The sequence below is a fragment of the Oncorhynchus gorbuscha genome, linkage group LG05 (genome assembly GCF_021184085.1).
Source record: "Oncorhynchus gorbuscha isolate QuinsamMale2020 ecotype Even-year linkage group LG05, OgorEven_v1.0, whole genome shotgun sequence".
Classification (NCBI taxonomy): domain Eukaryota; kingdom Metazoa; phylum Chordata; class Actinopteri; order Salmoniformes; family Salmonidae; genus Oncorhynchus; species Oncorhynchus gorbuscha.
This window is the reverse complement of record NC_060177.1, coordinates 68,889,839-68,907,843: the sequence shown is the minus strand read 5'-3', so window position 1 is coordinate 68,907,843 and position 18,005 is coordinate 68,889,839. Positions and strand designations below refer to the sequence as shown.

The window sequence follows — 18,005 nt, the reverse complement described above, 5'->3', positions numbered from 1 at the left end:
ATGCCTATATTCTGTGTGTGTGTGTGTGTGTGTGTGTGTGTGTGTGTGTGTGTGTGTGTGTGTGTGTGTGTGTGTGTGTGTGTGTGTGTGTGTGTGTGTGTGTGTGTGTGTGTGTGTGTGTGTGTGTGTGTGTGTGTGTGTGTGTGTGTGTGTGTGTGTGTGTGTTACTCACTGAGTGTATCAGGTGTAGAGCCTGGATCTCTGCTTGTGTGTTTCCGTCGTGCTGTCTGTTAACCAGGAGGCTCTGGTGCAGTGCACACACACACCCCATGTCTGTCTCCAAAGCCTTCCTATAACACAGCACTGACGGGATGACCCTACACATAAACACACGCACACACACCATTGGTCATCGCACTCTCTCTCACCATGCATCTGAGAGGCTTCTGAGGTGTGTGTGAGTGTGTACCTTGCCACTGAGGCAGAGGCGTATGAGGGTGTGTATCTGGGCCAGCAGGTCTCTTGGGGCCAAGGGGGAGGGGTCTCTCTGAAGAACAGTCAGGGCCTCTGAACACCGCCCCTCAGACAGCAGCTCAGTACCTGGACAGGTAAGGGTTAACCTCTCTACCCTGGACAGGTTAAACTAACCAGCATGGAGAGCTCTAAATGGTCAGACCTTGAGCGATGACAGTGCAGATGTGAAGGAGGCCCTTCAGCTCCCTGGGGTGCACTACCACAGCTGGCCTGACTGCACTCATCTCCACATCCCCCTCTCCTGCCCTATTCTGTACATCCCTCTCTCCTGCCCCCAGTTCCTCAGAGAGAGAAAGCACGTCTTCCTGCAGACAAAAGGATCCAGAAAAACAACATGAACATTTGTGATGAGATGTCAATGTGTAACTGTCAAAGAGCTATTGTTTCATGACCTCATTCCTCATTACTTTACCATGACCTAATACTATAACCCTGTCTAGTTACATGCGAGGGGTGTCAAACACACACACAGTCTAGTGCAGAGCAGCAGGGTAAACATGAAGCCCAGGGTCTTTAGAACTGTACCCCAGAACACTGGGGGGTCGTGAGGATGACAATCACAACCTACAGCCCCTAGAGCTGCACAAAGGTTGGGGGGTGAGGTGAGAGAGATGGGGGAAGGAGAGAGACTATTGAAAAGACAGTGTTTTCCTCATATTATTTGCGTTACATCACTACTACAGCATCAAACCTAGTCATATCACGGTTAAGGTGTCTGGGGTTTCCTATCTCTCCCCAGGCTAGCGTTTTCCAGACTAGGTCCTTGGGACCCCCTAAATCATTGTGTAGGCCTGGGTACCAAGATGGTGTGATTCCAGACCACAATTTGGGCGTGCCCAGCACGAATGAAGCAGCCATGGACCAATGGCGAGGATCAATGGGTGTAACTTGATATATTAAAGATAAGTAGTAAATTGTCCCTAATTGCAGTCTGCAATTACACCCTTATAATTTGTACAGAGGTATGGAGTTTGGAAACAGTCCTGACTGAGTGTCCATGAGATGGCGCCAGATGAACACAGTGAAGAGAAATTTAGGAGTGTACCAACATAATTCCTCAAATTAGGATGAGGATGAGTTTAGAATTCCAGTTTATGTCATTGTGTGTGTCATGTGTACAATTATTGCCATCTTTCTCTCTGTCTGTCTGTCTGTCTGTCTGTCTGTCTGTCTGTCTGTCTGTCTGTCTGTCTGTCTGTCTGTCTGTCTGTCTGTCTGTCTGTCTGTCTGTCTGTCTGTCTGTCTGTCTGTCTGTCTGTCTGTCTGTCTGTCTGTCTGTCTGTCTCTCTCTCTCTCTCTCTCTCACACACACACACACACACACACACACACACACACACACACACACACACACACACACACACACACACACACACACACACACACACACACACACACACACACACACACACACACACACACACACACAGGGATTATACACCTCCCTCTGCAACTGGATCCTGGACCTCATAACGGGACGCCCCAGGTGGTGAGGGTAGGCAACAACACATCCACCACGCTGACCCTCAACACTGGGGCCTCTCAGGGATGCGTGCTTAGTTCCCTCCTCTATTCCCTGTTCACCTGCGATTGTGTGGCCTCACACGACTCCAGCATCATCATTTGCAGACAACACAACAGTGGTAGGCTTGATCAGCGATGACGATGATAGTCTACAGGGAGGAGGTCAGAGACCTGGCAGTGTGGTGCCGGCATAACAACCTCTCCCTCAACGTCAGCAAGACAAAGGAGCTGATCGTGAACTACAGGAAATGGAGGGCTGAGCACGCCCCCATCCAAAGAGACAGGGTTGTTGTGGAACCGCTGTGGAAGAAGTGGAAGAGCTTCAAGTTCCTCTGTGTCCACATCGCTAAGGAACTATCATGGTCCACACACATCAACACAGTCGTGAATAGGGCATGACAACGCCTCTACCCCATTAAGAGACTGACAAGATTTGGCATGGGCCCTCAGATCCTCAAGGAGTCCTACAGCTGCACCATTGAGAGCCACTTGCCTGGCGACATCACCACTTGGCATCCGACTGCAAGGCACTACAGAGGGTAATGCGTATGGCCCAGTACATCACTGCCCTCCAGGAACTCTATACCAGATGGTGTCAGAGGAAGGCCCTAAAAATGGTCAAAGACCCCAGCCACCCAAATCATAGACTGTTTTCTCTGCTACTGGTATGGCAAGAAGTACCAAGTCTGGAACCGACAGGTCCCGGAAAAGCTTTTACCCCCAAACTATACGACTGCTAAATAGTTAGTTAAATATTTACCTGTAATATCTGTATTGAACCTTTTTGCTCTAATCTCTTTTGACTCATCACATCCTCTGCTGTTGCTGTTTGTTACCTATCCCATTGCTTAGTCACTGTATCCTTATCTACCTCAATTACCTTCAACTCCTGCACATCGACTCAGTACTGGTACCCCATGTACAGTATATCACAAAAGTGAGTACACCCCTCACATTTTTGTTACATTTTGAGTATATCTTTCATGTGACAACACTGAAGAAAGTACACCTTGCTACAATGTAAAGTAGTGAGTGTATAGCTTGTATAACAGTGTAAATTTGCTGTCCCCTCAAAATAACTCAACACACAGCCATTCATGTCTAAACCGCTGGCAACATAAGTGAGTACACCCCTAAGTGAAAATGTCTAATTGGGCCCAAATAACATTTGATTTGAGACAGGCAGGCAGGCAGGCAGGCAGGCAGGCAGGCAGGCAGGCAGGCAGGCAGGCAGGCAGGCAGGCAGGCAGGCAGGCAGGCAGGCAGGCAGGCAGGCAGGCAGGCAGGCAGGCAGGCAGGCAGGCAGGCAGGCAGGCATTCATACATACATACATGTACAATGTAATACAATCGAAAAGCTTAATTGTATAGAAACTGACTCATCTTCGTGAGGCCTGCCAGTAGAGCTCTATCTTCCCAAGGTCACTCTCTTTGTCCTCCTCCTTTTCTCTCTCATTTTCTTTCTCCATCATCTCTCTCCTCCCTCCATGTCCATTAGGTCTTGCTCTTTCTTCCTCTCCCTCTCATCTTTCCCTTCCCCTCTTTTCATCTCCCTCCTCCACCCCTCTTCTCTTTCTCTCCCTCTTACATCAATACCTTCCCCTCCCTTCCTCAAACATCAAACTGAGTGACATTTCAAGAACTGAGAATACAGGACTGGCTCCACCCCTCCATTCTGGCTCAGTGATCTCCACTTGCAGTGGCCTCATATATAATGGATGTAGTGAGTAACTGGGACTAGGAGCGTGTTGAGTGTTTATTTCTGGTCTGAATGTGATGCTCTGTCTGTCTGACTGATATGTAATTAGAGAGTTTATGCCTCTGAGGAGGAGAAGGCCATGACAACGTGTGTGTGTGTGTGTGTGTGTGTGTGTGTGTGTGTGTGTGTGTGTGTGTGTGTGTGTGTGTGTGTGTGTGTGTGTGTGTGTGTGTGTGTGTGTGTGTGTGTGTGTGTGTGTGTGTGTGTGTGTGTGTGTGTGTGTGTGTGTGTGTGTGTGTGTGTGTGTGTGTTTACTGTCATGTATTCAAAACACTGGAAGACAGAGAGAATGAAGAGCTGCACATGAAACTATTCTTCAAAGGCTTTCAAGGTCAGATAGGTCAACAAATGTCTATAAAAGATTGTGACAGATCAATATATTGTACTGTATGTGTATATTTATGAAGATATAAATGTGTATATTATATTAACAACTATAAAAAGCAGAGAAAGACTACAAACCTGCTCATTGTGCATCTTAAACAGCTCCCTGTCTGATGGTTGTGCTGACTCACTGTGCTGTGGTCAGTAATGATACCTAGGCCAGTGAGGAGAACTCTGAAGTCAGGGATGACTGTGCTATGTATAAACTGCTGAGAGTATGCAATACAAACTGATGAACTAATAAAAGTTCAAACCAAAATATTTCTGTGTGTTGTCATTATTATATTACTCTAATACAAATGCAAAGAGATACTGTATTACTCTGGTGTGAATGATACGGATGGCTGCTGTGATGGTCTTGACGTTATCTGATGTGCTCACTTTCAGAGAAAAATTAGTTCGCTAAAATAGATCATTTACTGGTACAATACAGAACTAAACGATGTAAATGCTATAGCTTCTGTCATGTTCCTGTGTGTGCGTGTGTGTGTGTGTGTGTGTGTGTGTGTAGATCCTAAAGGAGTTTGATCAATAGGTGCTGTAGGGACAGAATCATCCTCCTCAGACACATTACTCCAAATCAGCTGACACACACTTACAAGGACTGAACTAAAATAGCAAGTGTGCTTGTGTGTGCGTACTTAATGCTCAGTCATCTCCACTCCCTTTTACAGGGCTATTGACAGAGGTATTTCTGGTCTCAACTATTGCATTGGAGCTGGGCCATTCACTTTTATTTCTGAGGATCATGATAAAAACAGATTATGACATTAAACCTCAAACACTCTTACAATGTGTAAAGCTGTCAGTGGGCCAGGTGTGTGTGTGTGTGTGTGTGTGTGTGTGTGTGTGTGTGTGTGTGTGTGTGTGTGTGTGTGTGTGTGTGTGTGTGTGTGTGTGTGTGTGTGTGTGTGTGTGTGTGTGTGTGTGTGTGTGTGTGTGTGTGTGTGTGAGAGAGCGAAAGAGAGAGAGCGAGAAAGACCCCCTTCCAGCATTTGGGAACATCTTGTACAACAAAATCTATGGGCTAAAAAACCTAGCAAAAAAAACATTAGCTGACCAGGACTAGTTGATCTTGATATGTCTGACAAGTCATGAATAACTTTTTAAGGTATGCAATGACTGACATGCTAAAGTGGCTAAAATGTCAAATGTTCTGCTGATAAGGGGTCTGGTTACCGCTGCAGTGTGAGTCTGCAGATCCACTTCAACCTGTCACACCCTGATCTGTTTCACCGGTCTTTGTGCTTGTCTCCACCCCCTCCAGGTGTCGCCCATCTTCCCCAGTGTACTTATACCTATGTGTTCTGTTTGTCTGTTGCCAGTTTGTCTTGTTTGTCAAGCTTACCAGTGTTTGTCCTGTCAGCTCCTGTCTTTTTCCAACCTCTCTTTTTCTCTCCCTCCTGGTTTTTGACCCTTGCCTGTCTCGACCCTGAACCTGCCTGCCGTCTTGTACCTTTGCCTCTGTTCACTGTAATAAACCTTGTTACTTCGATACGGTCTGCATCTGGATCTTACCTTATCCTGACAGAACCACACACATGTACACACACTCTAATGTATTCACAGAGCACTGACAGAGAGAATGAAGAGCTCCACATGAAACTTCCAGCCTAGTCCAAACACAATAAAATAATCGAAACCTAAAATGGAAATGTTACATCAGCTATATTTCTTGAAGTGAACATGGTGTTGTGGATATAATTATGTTGGTCTACTGTAACGAAGATTGCACAATCATATTGATGCATTGTGCACACTCAGACACCTAGCTTCAGACCACAGCTAGGATCTTGTCGAGACATTGGGCTTACACAGATGGATTCTTACACAGATGGATCCTTACACAGATGGATTCTTACACAGATGGATCCTTACCCAGATGGATGCTTAAACTAGATATACAGTAGGAACCATCTGCATAAACGCAATGTCCTGACAAGATTCTTGCAGTCAGAAGTTATTAGACATCATTTGTAAATCATGTAAGTGACTGACTAATGTCAATTGGACATTGGGTAAAAATTCAAGTATCATGCGCTGCATCATGCTGTTCTTCTGTAGTTAGTCTGTGTGAGGAAGGAGTGGTGCATGACGATAGCGAAGATGATGTATCCTTAAAGAGAGAGAGTGTCCATGCTGAGTTGTGAGTTTCTCCTCCCGCGGTATAAAAGCTCACCTCTCTCCATCCTGCCGCAGTCTGCATTCGGTTTAGAGATGAGCTACCCACTGGACCACCTCTACGGCCACGGATCCTACCGCAGGACACCGCAGGGCCTCTCTGCCCGGCCTGCCGCTTCCCTCTCCTCCTCCGGCTTCCACTCCCAACGCCGCCGCCAGGCCTACAGCCAGACACCCTCCGCCGACAGCTTGGAGATCTTTAACGGCGACATGACTCGGAGGAACGAGAAGGAGATTCTGCAGACACTCAATGACCGTTTCGCCGGCTACATCGATAAGGTGCGGAACCTCGAGCTGATGAACTCGAATCTGGAGCAGGAAGCGGCAGCGCTGCGACAGAGCCAGACCGGGCGCGCTACCGTGGGAGAGCACTATGAGCGCGAGCTGGGGAACCTGAGGGGTCTGGTTCAGCAGCTGACCGGGGAGAAGGCATGCGCACTCTTGGAGCAAGACCACCTGGAAGAGGATATCCAACATGTGCGGACCAGGCTCGAGGACGAGGCACGCAGCAGGGAGGAGCTGGAAGCCAAGGCACGCCTAATGAACAAGTATGTGGATGAGTCTGGGCTCGCACGGCTAGAGCTGGACAAGAAGCTGAGCGCGCTGCAGGAAGAAGCAGCGTTCCTGAAGAAGAACCACGAGGAGGAGGTGGCGGAGCTGCTAGCACAGATCCAGGGTGCACAGGTGAGCTTCGAGGCTCGAGACACAATCAAGGCGGACGTCACGAACGCCCTGCGGGAGATCCGCGCTCAGCTGGATGGACACGCGACCAAGAGCGCAACGCACGCGGAGGAATGGTTCAAAGGTGAGAGGCGCAACTTTATGTCAATCTACCTTTACCTGGTTTTACTCAGCGATGTGTCAGTCAGTATGAGAAAGCCTGGTTTATAGAGTTTTAGGGCTCGGATGTTACGGTGCAGTTTGCTGTCCATGGTGCTGAACTTTGGAGGAGTTGGCTGGATCTCGTTTGTTTTATTATCAAATAGGCTCTTGGTACATAGTGGTGCATGGCCTATAGGCTATTATCAAACCTATTTGGGACATTGATTCGTTGTAAGGTCATCATTTGAAGTTAACTGTATTAGACTCGAGGCTATATATTCAGTTAAATCACTGCATAAACATCATCTAGTGCGCACCAATGACTGTAATGACAGCGTGTGTTACCCAAGAGTAGTATCGAATTGAACCATTCATAGTTATGGAATTATAGGCTCTGATTGCATTTGGAAAAATAAAATATGTGAATAATGTGGTGAAATAGCCTATTGGTTTATTTTATGGAGAGGAGAAAGTGTTCTGTCTGGTGTAAATGTGTGTCTGCAACAGTCCTGTTTTGAAAGCCTTATTGGTGCTCTGTCTGATCATGCATTCCTGCCGCAGGCAACTATGAGTCAGCACTATTAGGTCCCTAGAAACACTGATGCCGCATTCTAGTGTCCTTGGAAATGTATCTTGCCAAGAAAGCCCCCCCCCAATCCCTACATCATAAGATATTAAATATGTCTCTCAATCATTCCCGACGTGGCCCTGGTGAATGCACGCATTAACTCCATAATCAGATATATTTTGCAACTCAAAGTCACGTATCTTATCTCACCGTCCTACCTTTTCTTATAACTTGCAGTCTCTTGAGTGTCATGCCATGTTCCTACCACAAGGGGAGCGCTCCTCTGCAGAGTCAGACGCCGCAGGGTGAGATGACATGTATAGGGGGCGTCTGAGTACAGTGTGTATATAGCATGTTAATGGGACCATAGAAATAGAATCAATGGATTATATTTCTATTAATGTGACTGTGGGGGTTTGCCTGTGTTTGGTGATTATGTGTTTGAGGATGTTGTGGCCTTGTGTGTGTGGTTTCCAGTGAGTGTTGTGTATGTTTTCTAACCTTCATAACATTATAGAATTTCCTGAGGGCTACTGCCTCTACCTGATAGAAGAGATCAGAGGGCAATAACAATAAGATCAGGGATAATGCAGGCCTCCACCTCTAGCTCAGCCATCAGGGTCATGACCTGTCCCCATAGACCCACAAGCAATGCTATTGTGTCCTAACTATGTTATGTACCAGTGTTGGTGCTAGAATTAGGATTAGAGACCTTAGTTAAACTCTCTGAATGGATGGATAAATGTTGTGCATGGCTTGATTTGTACTAGTCCACCACCTCCCTGATTCAACAGTCCTCCTACCAGTGACCATTCCCCCTCTTTGTAGCTCTGAAGCCGACTGTGATGGAGCTGTCCGGCTGACTCTGGCAGCATGTTGTTCAGTGTCCTGTAGCTGAGTCAGACCTCAGACAGACAGACAGACAGACACTGTCAAGGTTACTCCTGGAGGAGAGGATTTGTGTTCTCAATGACCGACCTCTGTGGTGGTCACGGAGGAAAAGAGACAATGAGAGGATACAAGGAAAAGACACTATCTGAGAGTATAGGGTTGTTATAGCCCCTGTCTCTATGACCTCTAAAACCCTGTCTCTGACCCTGTTCCCCAACCTCACACCTCTCTCCTGTAGTGCGTATGGAGCGGTTGGCAGATGCAGCTCACTCTAACACAGATGCGATCCGTGGTGCCCAGGATGAGATAGCAGAGTACAGACGGCAGCTGCAGAGCCGCACCATCGAACTGGAGACCCTCAGAGGAACCAAGGACTCACTGGAGAGACAATGCATGGAGACTGAGGACAGACACCATGGAGATATCCACTCACTACAGGTACGTAAACTCTTCTGCCAGTCTGGCTCTTCTCTTTGCCTACACTTTGGCACGCATTTCTCACCAAAATTTATGTGTGTAGGAGACTATTCGTCAGCTGGACGGTGAACTGAAGAGTACTAAGTGGGAGATGGCCAGCCAGCTGAGAGAATACCAGGAGCTGCTGAACGTCAAGATGGCTCTGGACATAGAGATAGCAGCCTACAGGTGGGTCAGAGGTTAAGGGTGTGGTATATTATTTTGTTGGTGCACTCATGCAGACTCAGATCTCTAAATAAACCCTGCTCTTGTGGAAAAAACATGATCATCACAGAATCATTACTGATATGTTTTTGAACAGGAGACTGTATTGACACACACAATTCAGACTGTACTTCCTGTGTTCTTCCCCTAAACAGGAAGTTGCTGGAAGGGGAGGAGACTCGGTTCATACCTGGGCCAAGCCTGTACTCCTACTCCTCTGCCCACCTGAAGCTGAAGGGGGAGGAGCTCTCAGACACAGTCATACTGGAGGAACAGACGGATGAGACACAGGTCACTGAGGTGACAGAGGAAGCAGAAGATGAGGAAGAGGAAAAGGGAGAGGAGACAGAAAAGGAAGAAGAGAAGGAGGAAGAGGAAGAGGGAGAAAAGGAGGAGGAAGAGGATGAGACCAAAGCTGAGGAAGAAGAGGGAGAAGGAAAGGGAGTTGAGGATAAGGGGGGAGAGGAAGTGGAGGCAGGTGAGGAGAAAGAGGAAGAGAAGTCTAAGTCACCTGAAAAGGCTGCTTCGTCTCCATCCAAATCTCCCCAATCTCCCCCCAAAACCCTCCAGCCCAAATCACCTGCCCCCAAATCACCTGAATCAAAATCTCCCCTCCCCAAATCACCCGCCAAATCTCCTGCCCCCAAATCACCTGCCCCCAAATCACCTGAATCCAAATCACCCCAAGCCAAATCTCCCCTCCCCAAATCACCTGCCAAATCTCCCCTCCCCAAATCACCCACAGCTGTGAAATCACCAACATCTACATCTCTCCCCAGCAAATCCCCAGAGTCTAAGTCTCCCACTCCCAAATCCCCTCTCCCAAAGTCTCCTGAACCCAAGTCCCCCATCCAGGAGAAGGCCAAGCCCCCTGCAGAAGACAAACTGGCCAAGCAGGAGAAGAAAGAGAAGGAACAACCCCAGCCTGTAAAGGAGGAAAAGAAACAAGAGCCAGAACCCAAGGAGAAGGAGAAATGTGAGAGCCAGCCTAAAGAGGAGAAGGTTGAGGAGAAGACAGACAAACCAGATCCCAAGGAGAGCAAGCCAGATGAGAATCCCAAGATTGAGACCCCAACACCTGCCCCCCCTGCTGCCACCCCGGCCAAGCCTGTAGAGGAAAAGCCCGCCCCCGCCAAGGAGAGCCACGGCCCTGCTAAGAGAGAAGAGGAGAAACAAGCCAAAACAGATGACACACCCCAGGTAGAGGTGAAGCCTGCCCCCAAAGAATCACCACAGAAAACAGAGAGCACAAAGGAGAAGAAAGCAGAGCCCAAAGAGGAGGTGAAGGAGGAGGATAAGAAGGAGGACAAGAAGGAGGCCTCTAAAGCATCTGACAGTAAAGAGGCAAAGGATACGAAGGAGGTAGGGAAGGCAGAGAAGGACAAGAAATCTTCTGGCACTGAAGTCATAGACGAGAAATCTCCTGGCACTGAAGTCAAAGACGAGAAATCTTCTGGCACTGAAGTCAAAGACGAGAAATCTTCTAGCACTGAGGTCAAAGACGAGAAATCTTCTGGCACTGAAGTCAAAGACGAGAAATCTTCTGGCACTGAAGTCAAAGACGAGAAATCTTCTGGCACTGAAGTCAAAGACGAGAAATCTTCTGGCACTGAAGTCAAAGACAAGAAATCTTCTAGCACTGAGGTCAAAGACGAGAAAGCCAAGAAGTGAGTCACTAACACGCTGCATATGAGCCAGGAGAAGAGAGACGCCAAGGAACTATCGGGAGGTGGGGGGGGGGGGGGGGGGGCTTCTGAAGCCCTAAGCAGCCTTTGTAAAGGGAAGCCAAAGGGAAGCAGAACAGAGCAGGAGACAAACAGTAAAACAAACAAAGCAATAGCTTTTCTCTAGTTACTATCCCCCGGGTACTCAACCCTGATATGATGCTTCTTCTAATCTATGACTGTAGTGAATGCAGAATGCTCTAAACTCTATCTGAATTGTATCTATATAATTGCCCGTAAATAATAAGTGCATTAAAACAGCAGCTTTGCCTTGGCTGGGAGCACAGCACAGGGCTATGCACCTTCTAAAGCCTTCAAGGGTAACAATGTCAACAAATGTCTATAAAAGATTGTGACAGATCAATATATTGTACTGTATGTGTATATTTATGAAGATATAAATGTGTATATTATATTAACAACTATAAAAAGCAGAGAAAGACTACAAACCTGCTCATTGTGCATCTTAAACAGCTCCCTGTCTGATGGTTGTGCTGACTCACTGTGCTGTGGTCAGTAATGATACCTAGGCCAGTGAGGAGAACTCTGAAGTCAGGGATGACTGTTCTATGTATAAACTGCTGAGAGTATGCAATACAAACAGATGAAATAATAAAAGTTAAAACCAAAATATTTCTGTGTGTTGTCATTATTATATTACTCTAATACAAATGCAAAGAGATACTGTATTACTCTGGTGTGAATGATACGGATGGCTGCTGTGATGGTCTTGATCTGATGTGCTCACTTAGAGACAAATTAGCTCGCTAAAATAGATCATTTCCTGGTACAGTACTAAGACACTGAACTAAATGACGTAAATGCTATAGCTTCTGTCATGTTCTTCTCATGTACATTTCAGCATACACACTACGAAGGAAGGAACAGTTCTGAACAGTACACTGTCTGAGTGCTAAGGTGGTATGAAGAGAAGCACAGTGGAGGTGAGGAAGATGAGGTGTGTGTGAGAGGGAGGAAGTTGAAGTGTGAGAGGGGTGTGGTTCTCCTAAAACACTGTGTGTGTGTTGTGCTGCATTGCGGCTGAGGGGTGCAGTGACTGGTGTTGCAGCACCCTCACATCGCTCTCTCCTCCCCTCCACTCCCTGCTCTGACATCATTTATCTTGGGCTCATACATACATCCGGAGGTGGTCTGGAGAATAGAGCTACCTGAACAGAACTGTTCCCCTCTTCCACACAACATCCTAGACCTAGAGAATACATCTGCCCCTTCACATCTCTCTCGTCCTTTGGTTAGGTCTCTCCTTGTCTCACCTCTCCCTTCTTTTACCTCTCTCTCTCACACACACTGTACCTGCTCTACAATACCAGCCTGCTACAACAGTAACCATAAAGTAGAGATACTGCAGTAACCTACCCAGCCAGGGAAGAATCTACACACGCTAATCTGAAGATCTATGCAATTGCTGCAAAAGATAGATCGCAGTATGAGAAGTGCTTAAAAAAACACCCCATTTATTTCTGAACAGAAAAAGGTCTATTATTGACTTTGATATCAGTTTCTCTGTCATTTCCTTGATGTAACACAGTGGTCCATAATCATCATGGAAACAACACTAGTCAACTGCACTGGGGGACAGTGGTTGTGATATGCTGTGTAGTTGCTGACAGGTGTTTAAAATTGAGAACACAACCATGCAATCTCCATAGACAATCATTGACAGTAGAATGGCCTTATCGAAGAGCTCAGTGACTTTCAACGTGGCACTGTCATAGGATGCCACCTTTCCAACAAGTTAGTTTGTCAAGTTTCTGCCCCGGTCAAGTGCTGTTATTGTGAAGTGGAAACGTCTAGCAGCAACAACGGCTCAGCCGTGAAGTGGTAGGCCCCACAAGCTCACATAACAGGACAGCTCAGTGCTGAAACGCTTAAAATTGTCTGTAACACTCACTACCAAGTTCCAAACTGCCTCTGGAAGCAATGTCAGCACAAGAACTGTTTGTTGGGTTTCCATGGCCGAGCAGCCATACACAAGCCTAAGATCACCACGTGCAATGCAGAGTTGGCTGGAGTGATGTAAAGCTCACCGCCATTGAACACTGGAGCAGAGGAAGCGCATTCTCTGGAGCGATGAATCATGCTTCACCATCTGGCAGTCCAACGGACAAATCTGGGTTTGGAGGAGGATGCCAGGAGAACGCTACCTGCCCCAATGCATAGTGCCAACTGTTAAGTTTGGTGGAGAAGAAATAATGGTCTGGGGATGTTTTTCATAGTTCAGGCTAGGCCCCTAAGTTCCAGTGAAGGGAAATCTTAACGCTACAGCATACAATGACATTCCAGAGGATTTTGTGCTTCAAACTTCGTAGCAACAGTTTGGGGAAGGCCCTTTCCTTTTTCAACAAAATACCCCCGTGCACAGAGCAAGGCCAATACAGAAATGGTTAGTAGAGATCTGTGTGGAAGAACTTGACAGGCATGCACAGAGCTCTGACCTCAATCCCATCGAACACCTTTTTGGGTGAATTGGAACGCCGACTGCGAGCCAGACCTAATCGCCCAACATCAGTACCCGACCTCACTTACGCTCGTGGCTGAATGAAAGCAAGTCCCCGCAGTAATGTTCCAACATTTAGTGGAAAGCCTTCCCAGAAGAGTGGAGGCTGTTATAGCAGAAAAGGGGGGACCAACTCCATATTAATGCCTCTGACAAACAGGTGTCCAGATACTTTTGGCCATGTGGTGAATCTCCCTGAATTCTGACAGGATATCATCACGCATGTTAAGTTTCTCCTCTAATTATTTCATTCTCATTTACATTTACATTTAAGTCATTTAGCAGACGCTCTTATCTCTTTGTCTGATGGATGACTGGGTATCAACAGGAGACACAACCTGCAGCAAAACATCCTCAGAATACCACTTCCCCTAATGATCACCATGGTATGGAACCCACAAAACACCTCAGCTACATCCTAACAGTGGCAAGCTTGTCCTGGAGGAGAGAGCAGTACTGGGGCTCTGTGATGCTGCACTAATGTCAGATTACATCCAGAGCAATAATCAAGTGGTCCTGTATTATTCAACAGCTCTTGCCACACTGCAAGTACAGGATAGGGAACACATTTAATCATCTCTTACTGTAAATACATAGGAAACAATTAATCAGCTCTTATTACACTATAAATACAGAATAGGGAACACATTTCTAAGTGTGTGTGATAGTGTATACACTGTTTTTCCAGGACCCATAGGAATGAGTCATTTTAGAGAAGTGCTGAGCCATGATAATAAAGGACATAACAATGTGATCTGATGCAGAGAGAGAGAGAGAGAGCGGGGAGAAAGAAAAAGGGATGGCAGGGAGAGATGAGGAAATAAATATGTACTAGCTAAAAGAGAGATCATTCATAGTAGAATAAAAGTGAGCATAAATCAGTCAGCAGTGAAGAATAACATTAAAAAAGACAAAGAACTTGCAGATCCAAACAAGATCACTAGCTTTTTATTAACCAACCGACACACATAATGTGTCAAACAGTGTGTTAAACAAACAAGATATGGGGATATGAGGGCAGGGGCATGACAGAGGGTAAATTCAGGAGTCACTGGTGACTGAAGAAGCCTCGAGGTAGGGTAAGAGATCTGGGGTGAGGGGGTCAGGGGTGAAGGAAAGGTCAGCGGAGACTGAAGAAGCCTCGAGGTAGGGTAAGAGATCTGGGGTGAGGGGTGAAGGAGAGGTCAGCGGTGACTGAAGAAGCCTCGAGGTAGGGTAAGAGATCTGGGGTGAGGGGGTCAGGGGTGAAGGGAAAGGGGTAAAGGAGTGGTCACCGGTGACTAAAGAAGCCCTGGGGGTGGTTGTACTTGAATGGCTTCAGACGGTTCGGACCCCTGAAACACAACCAGAGAGAAACACACTGTCAGATATTTTGAGAGCAAGAGAGAGAGTCAAATCAAATTGTATTGGTCGCATACACATATTTAGCAGATGTTATTGTGGGTGTAGCGAAATGCTTGTGTTCCTAGCTCCAACAGTGCAGTAATATCCACGCATGCACACACACTACCAGTCAAAAGTTTGGACACACTCATTTAAGGGTTTTTCTTTATTTTTATATTTTTTTCTACATTGTAGAATAATAGCAAAGACATCAAAACTATGAAATAACACATATGGAATCATGTCGTAAGCAAAACAAAATATATTTTATAATTGAGATTCTTCAAAGTAGCCACCCTTTGCTTTGATGACAGCTTTGCACTCTTGGCATTCTCTCAACCAGCTTCATCTGGAATGCTTTTCCAACAGTCTTGGAGGAGTTACCACATATGCTGAGCACTTGTTGGCTGCTTCTCCTTCAATCTGCGGTCCAACTCATCCAAAAACCTCTCAATTTGGTTGAGGTCGGGTGATTGTGGAGGCCAGGTCATCTGATGCAGCAATCCCATAAATGTCACATTCAAACCCTTTACTCAGTAATTTGTTGAAGCACCTGGCAGCATTACAGACCGAGTCTTCTTGGTTATGACGTTACAAGCTTGGCACACCTGTATTTGGAGAGTTTCTCAAATTCATCTCTGTAGATCCTCTGTCCGGTTGGATGGGGAATGTTGCTGCAATGCTATTTTCTAGTTTCTCCTGATATGTTCGACTGGGTTCAAGCCCGGGCTCTGGCTGGGCCACTCAAGGACATTCAGAGACTTGTCCCGAAGCCACTCCTGCGTTGTCTTGGCTGTGTGCTTAGGGTCGGTGTCCTGTTAATATAATAATAATAATATATGCCATTTAGCAGACGCTTTTATCCAAAGCGACTTACAGTCATGTGTGCATACATTCTACGTATGGGTGGTCCCGGGAATCAAACCCACTACCCTGGCGTTACAAGCGCCATGCTCTACCAACTGAGCTACAGAAGGAAGGTGAGCATTTGCACCAGTCTGTCCTGAGCGCTCTTGGAGCAGGTTTTCATCAAGGATCCCTCTGTACTTTCCTTTGATCCTGAGTAGTGTCCCAGTCCCTGCTTTCAGATGTGTGATCATAATCCCTAGCTGTGTATTGCCACTTTCCATGTTGTCTGTAGCTTGTGAGGTGTGGAAACACAATTTTGTCTTGCTGCTTTTTGTTCTACGTTGCTCAATCTGTATGTTACGTCTTGCTTGTCCTATGTTGCTCTGTCTGTATGCTATGTCTTGCTTGTCCTATGTTGCTCTGCGTGTGCTCACTGCTCAATGATTGTCTATATTGTAATTGTTTTTAATAACCTGCCCAGAGACTGCGGTTGAAAATTAGCTGGCTGGCTAAAACCTGTACTTTTACTGAAACGTTGATTAATGTGCACTGTCCCTGTAAAAATAAAAAACTCAGACTCAAGTAATTAAAGAGGAGCAGTAAAAAAAAAATACATATATATATATATATATATATATATACAGGGGGTAGCCGGTACAGAGTCAATGTGCGGAGGCACCAGTTAGTTGAGGTAGTATGTACATGTAGGTAGAGTTAATTAATTAAAGTGACTATGCATAGATGACAACAGAGAGCGGCAGTGGTGTGGAGAGGGGAGGGGGCAATGCGAGTAGTCTGGGTAGACATTTGACTAGATGTTCAGGCGTCTTATGGCTTGGGAGTAGAAGCGGTTTAGAAGCCTCTTGGACCTAGACTTGGAGCTCCGGTACCGTTTGCCATGTGGTAGCAGAGAGAACAGTTTATGACTAGGGTTGCTTCCTTCCTCTGACACCGCCTGGTATAGAGGTCCTGGATGGCAGGAAGCTTGGCCCCAGTGATGTACTGGGCCGTTCACACTACCCTCTGCAGTGTGTTGCGTTCAGAGGCCGAGCAGTTGCCATACCAGGCAGTGATGCAACCAGTCAGGATTCTCTCGATGGTGCAGCTGTAGAACCTTTTGAGGATCTAAGGACCCATGCCAAATCTTTTCAGTCTCCTGAGGGGGAATAGGTTTTGTTGTGCCCGCTTCACGACTGTCATGGTGTGCTTGGACCATGTTAGTTTGTTGGTGATGTGGACACCAAGGAACATGAAACTCTCGACCTGCTCCATTGCAGCCCAGTTGATGAGAATGGGTGCTTGCTCTGTCCTCTTTTTCCTGTAGTCCACAATCATCTCCTTTGTCTTGATCACATTGAGGGAGAGGTTGTTGTCCTGGCACCACACGGCCAGGTCTCTGACCTCTTCCCTTTAGGCTGTCTCGTTGTTGTCGGTGATCAGGCCTACCACTGTTGTGTCATCGGCAAATATAATGGTGTTGGAGTCATGCCTAGCTGTGCAGTCATGAGTGAACAGGGAGTACAGAAGGGGGCTGATCACCCACCCCTGAGGTGCCCCTGTGTTGAGGATCAGCGTGGCAGATGTGTTGTTACCTACCCTTACCACCTGGCGGCGGCCCGTCAGGAAGTCCAGGATCCAGTTGCAGAGGGAGTTGTTAAGTCCCAGGGTGCTTAGCTTATAGATGAGCTTTGAGGGCATTATGGTGTTGAACGTTGAGCTGTCGTCTATGAATAGCATTCTCACATAGGTGTTCCTTTTGTCCAGGTGGGAAAGGGCAGTGTGGAGTGCAATAGAGACGGCATCATCTGTGGATCTGTTGGGGCGGTATGCAAATTGATATGGGTTTAGGGTGTCAGATAAGGTGGAGGTGATATGATCCTTATCTAACCTCTCAAGGCACTTCATGATGACAGAAGTGAGTGCTACAGGGCAATGGTCATTTAGCTCAGTTAACTTCACTTTCTTGAGTACAGGAACAATGGTGGACATCTTGAAGCAAGTGGGGACAGCAGACTGGAATAGGGAAAGATTGAATATGGCCGTAAACACTCGAGCCAGCTGGTCTGCACATGCTCTGAGGACACGGCTAGGGATGCTGCCTGGGCCGGTAGCCAAGCAAGGGCTAACACGCTTACTCACGTCAGCCACGAAGAACGAGAGCTCCCGGTCCTTGAGAGTGGCCCGTGTCGGCAGCACTGTGTTATCCTCAAAGCGGGCAAAGGTGTTGTTTAACTTATTCGGGAGCAA

General features: G+C 46.8%; 2 protein-coding genes and 1 long non-coding RNA gene across 4 annotated transcripts in view; 1 reads left to right on the top strand and 2 right to left on the bottom strand.

Moving 5' to 3' along the window:
- Nucleotides 1-178: 178 nt before the first annotated feature.
- Nucleotides 179-7,045, bottom strand: LOC124036405. The gene is made up of 3 exons (XR_006838909.1): nucleotides 6,321-7,045; nucleotides 410-779; nucleotides 179-317 (listed from the first exon to the last, which is right to left on the bottom strand). It is a non-coding gene; the product is annotated as an uncharacterized LOC124036405 (long non-coding RNA).
- Nucleotides 6,228-11,632, top strand: LOC124036403 (neurofilament heavy polypeptide-like). The gene is made up of 4 exons (XM_046350961.1): nucleotides 6,228-7,127; nucleotides 8,842-9,041; nucleotides 9,124-9,248; nucleotides 9,440-11,632. Exons 1-4 carry the CDS (start codon nucleotides 6,278-6,280, stop codon nucleotides 10,953-10,955), a joined length of 2,691 nt encoding a protein of 896 aa, XP_046206917.1. The 5' UTR covers nucleotides 6,228-6,277; the 3' UTR covers nucleotides 10,956-11,632.
- A 2,820-nt stretch (nucleotides 11,633-14,452) lies between these two features.
- LOC124036402 (THO complex subunit 5 homolog) overlaps nucleotides 14,453-18,005 on the bottom strand; it is a 28,303-nt gene continuing 24,750 nt past the window's right edge. For both annotated transcript variants that reach the window (XM_046350959.1, XM_046350960.1), the window contains exon 20: nucleotides 14,453-14,860. In XM_046350959.1, coding sequence (XP_046206915.1) covers nucleotides 14,797-14,860 — 64 coding nt within the window. In that variant the 3' untranslated portion in view covers nucleotides 14,453-14,796. The remainder of the gene's footprint in view (nucleotides 14,861-18,005) is intronic.

Bases quoted from the DNA above. Each gene is read 5' to 3' on its own strand.
- LOC124036403 (XM_046350961.1), top strand. From the start codon at position 6,278: ATGCTGAGTTGTGAGTTTCTCCTCCCGCGGTATAAAAGCTCACCTCTC. The intron at 9,042-9,123 runs GTACGTAAACTC...TTATGTGTGTAG, and splicing joins GAGATATCCACTCACTACAG to GAGACTATTCGTCAGCTGGA. The intron at 9,249-9,439 runs GTGGGTCAGAGG...TCCCCTAAACAG, and splicing joins ATAGAGATAGCAGCCTACAG to GAAGTTGCTGGAAGGGGAGG.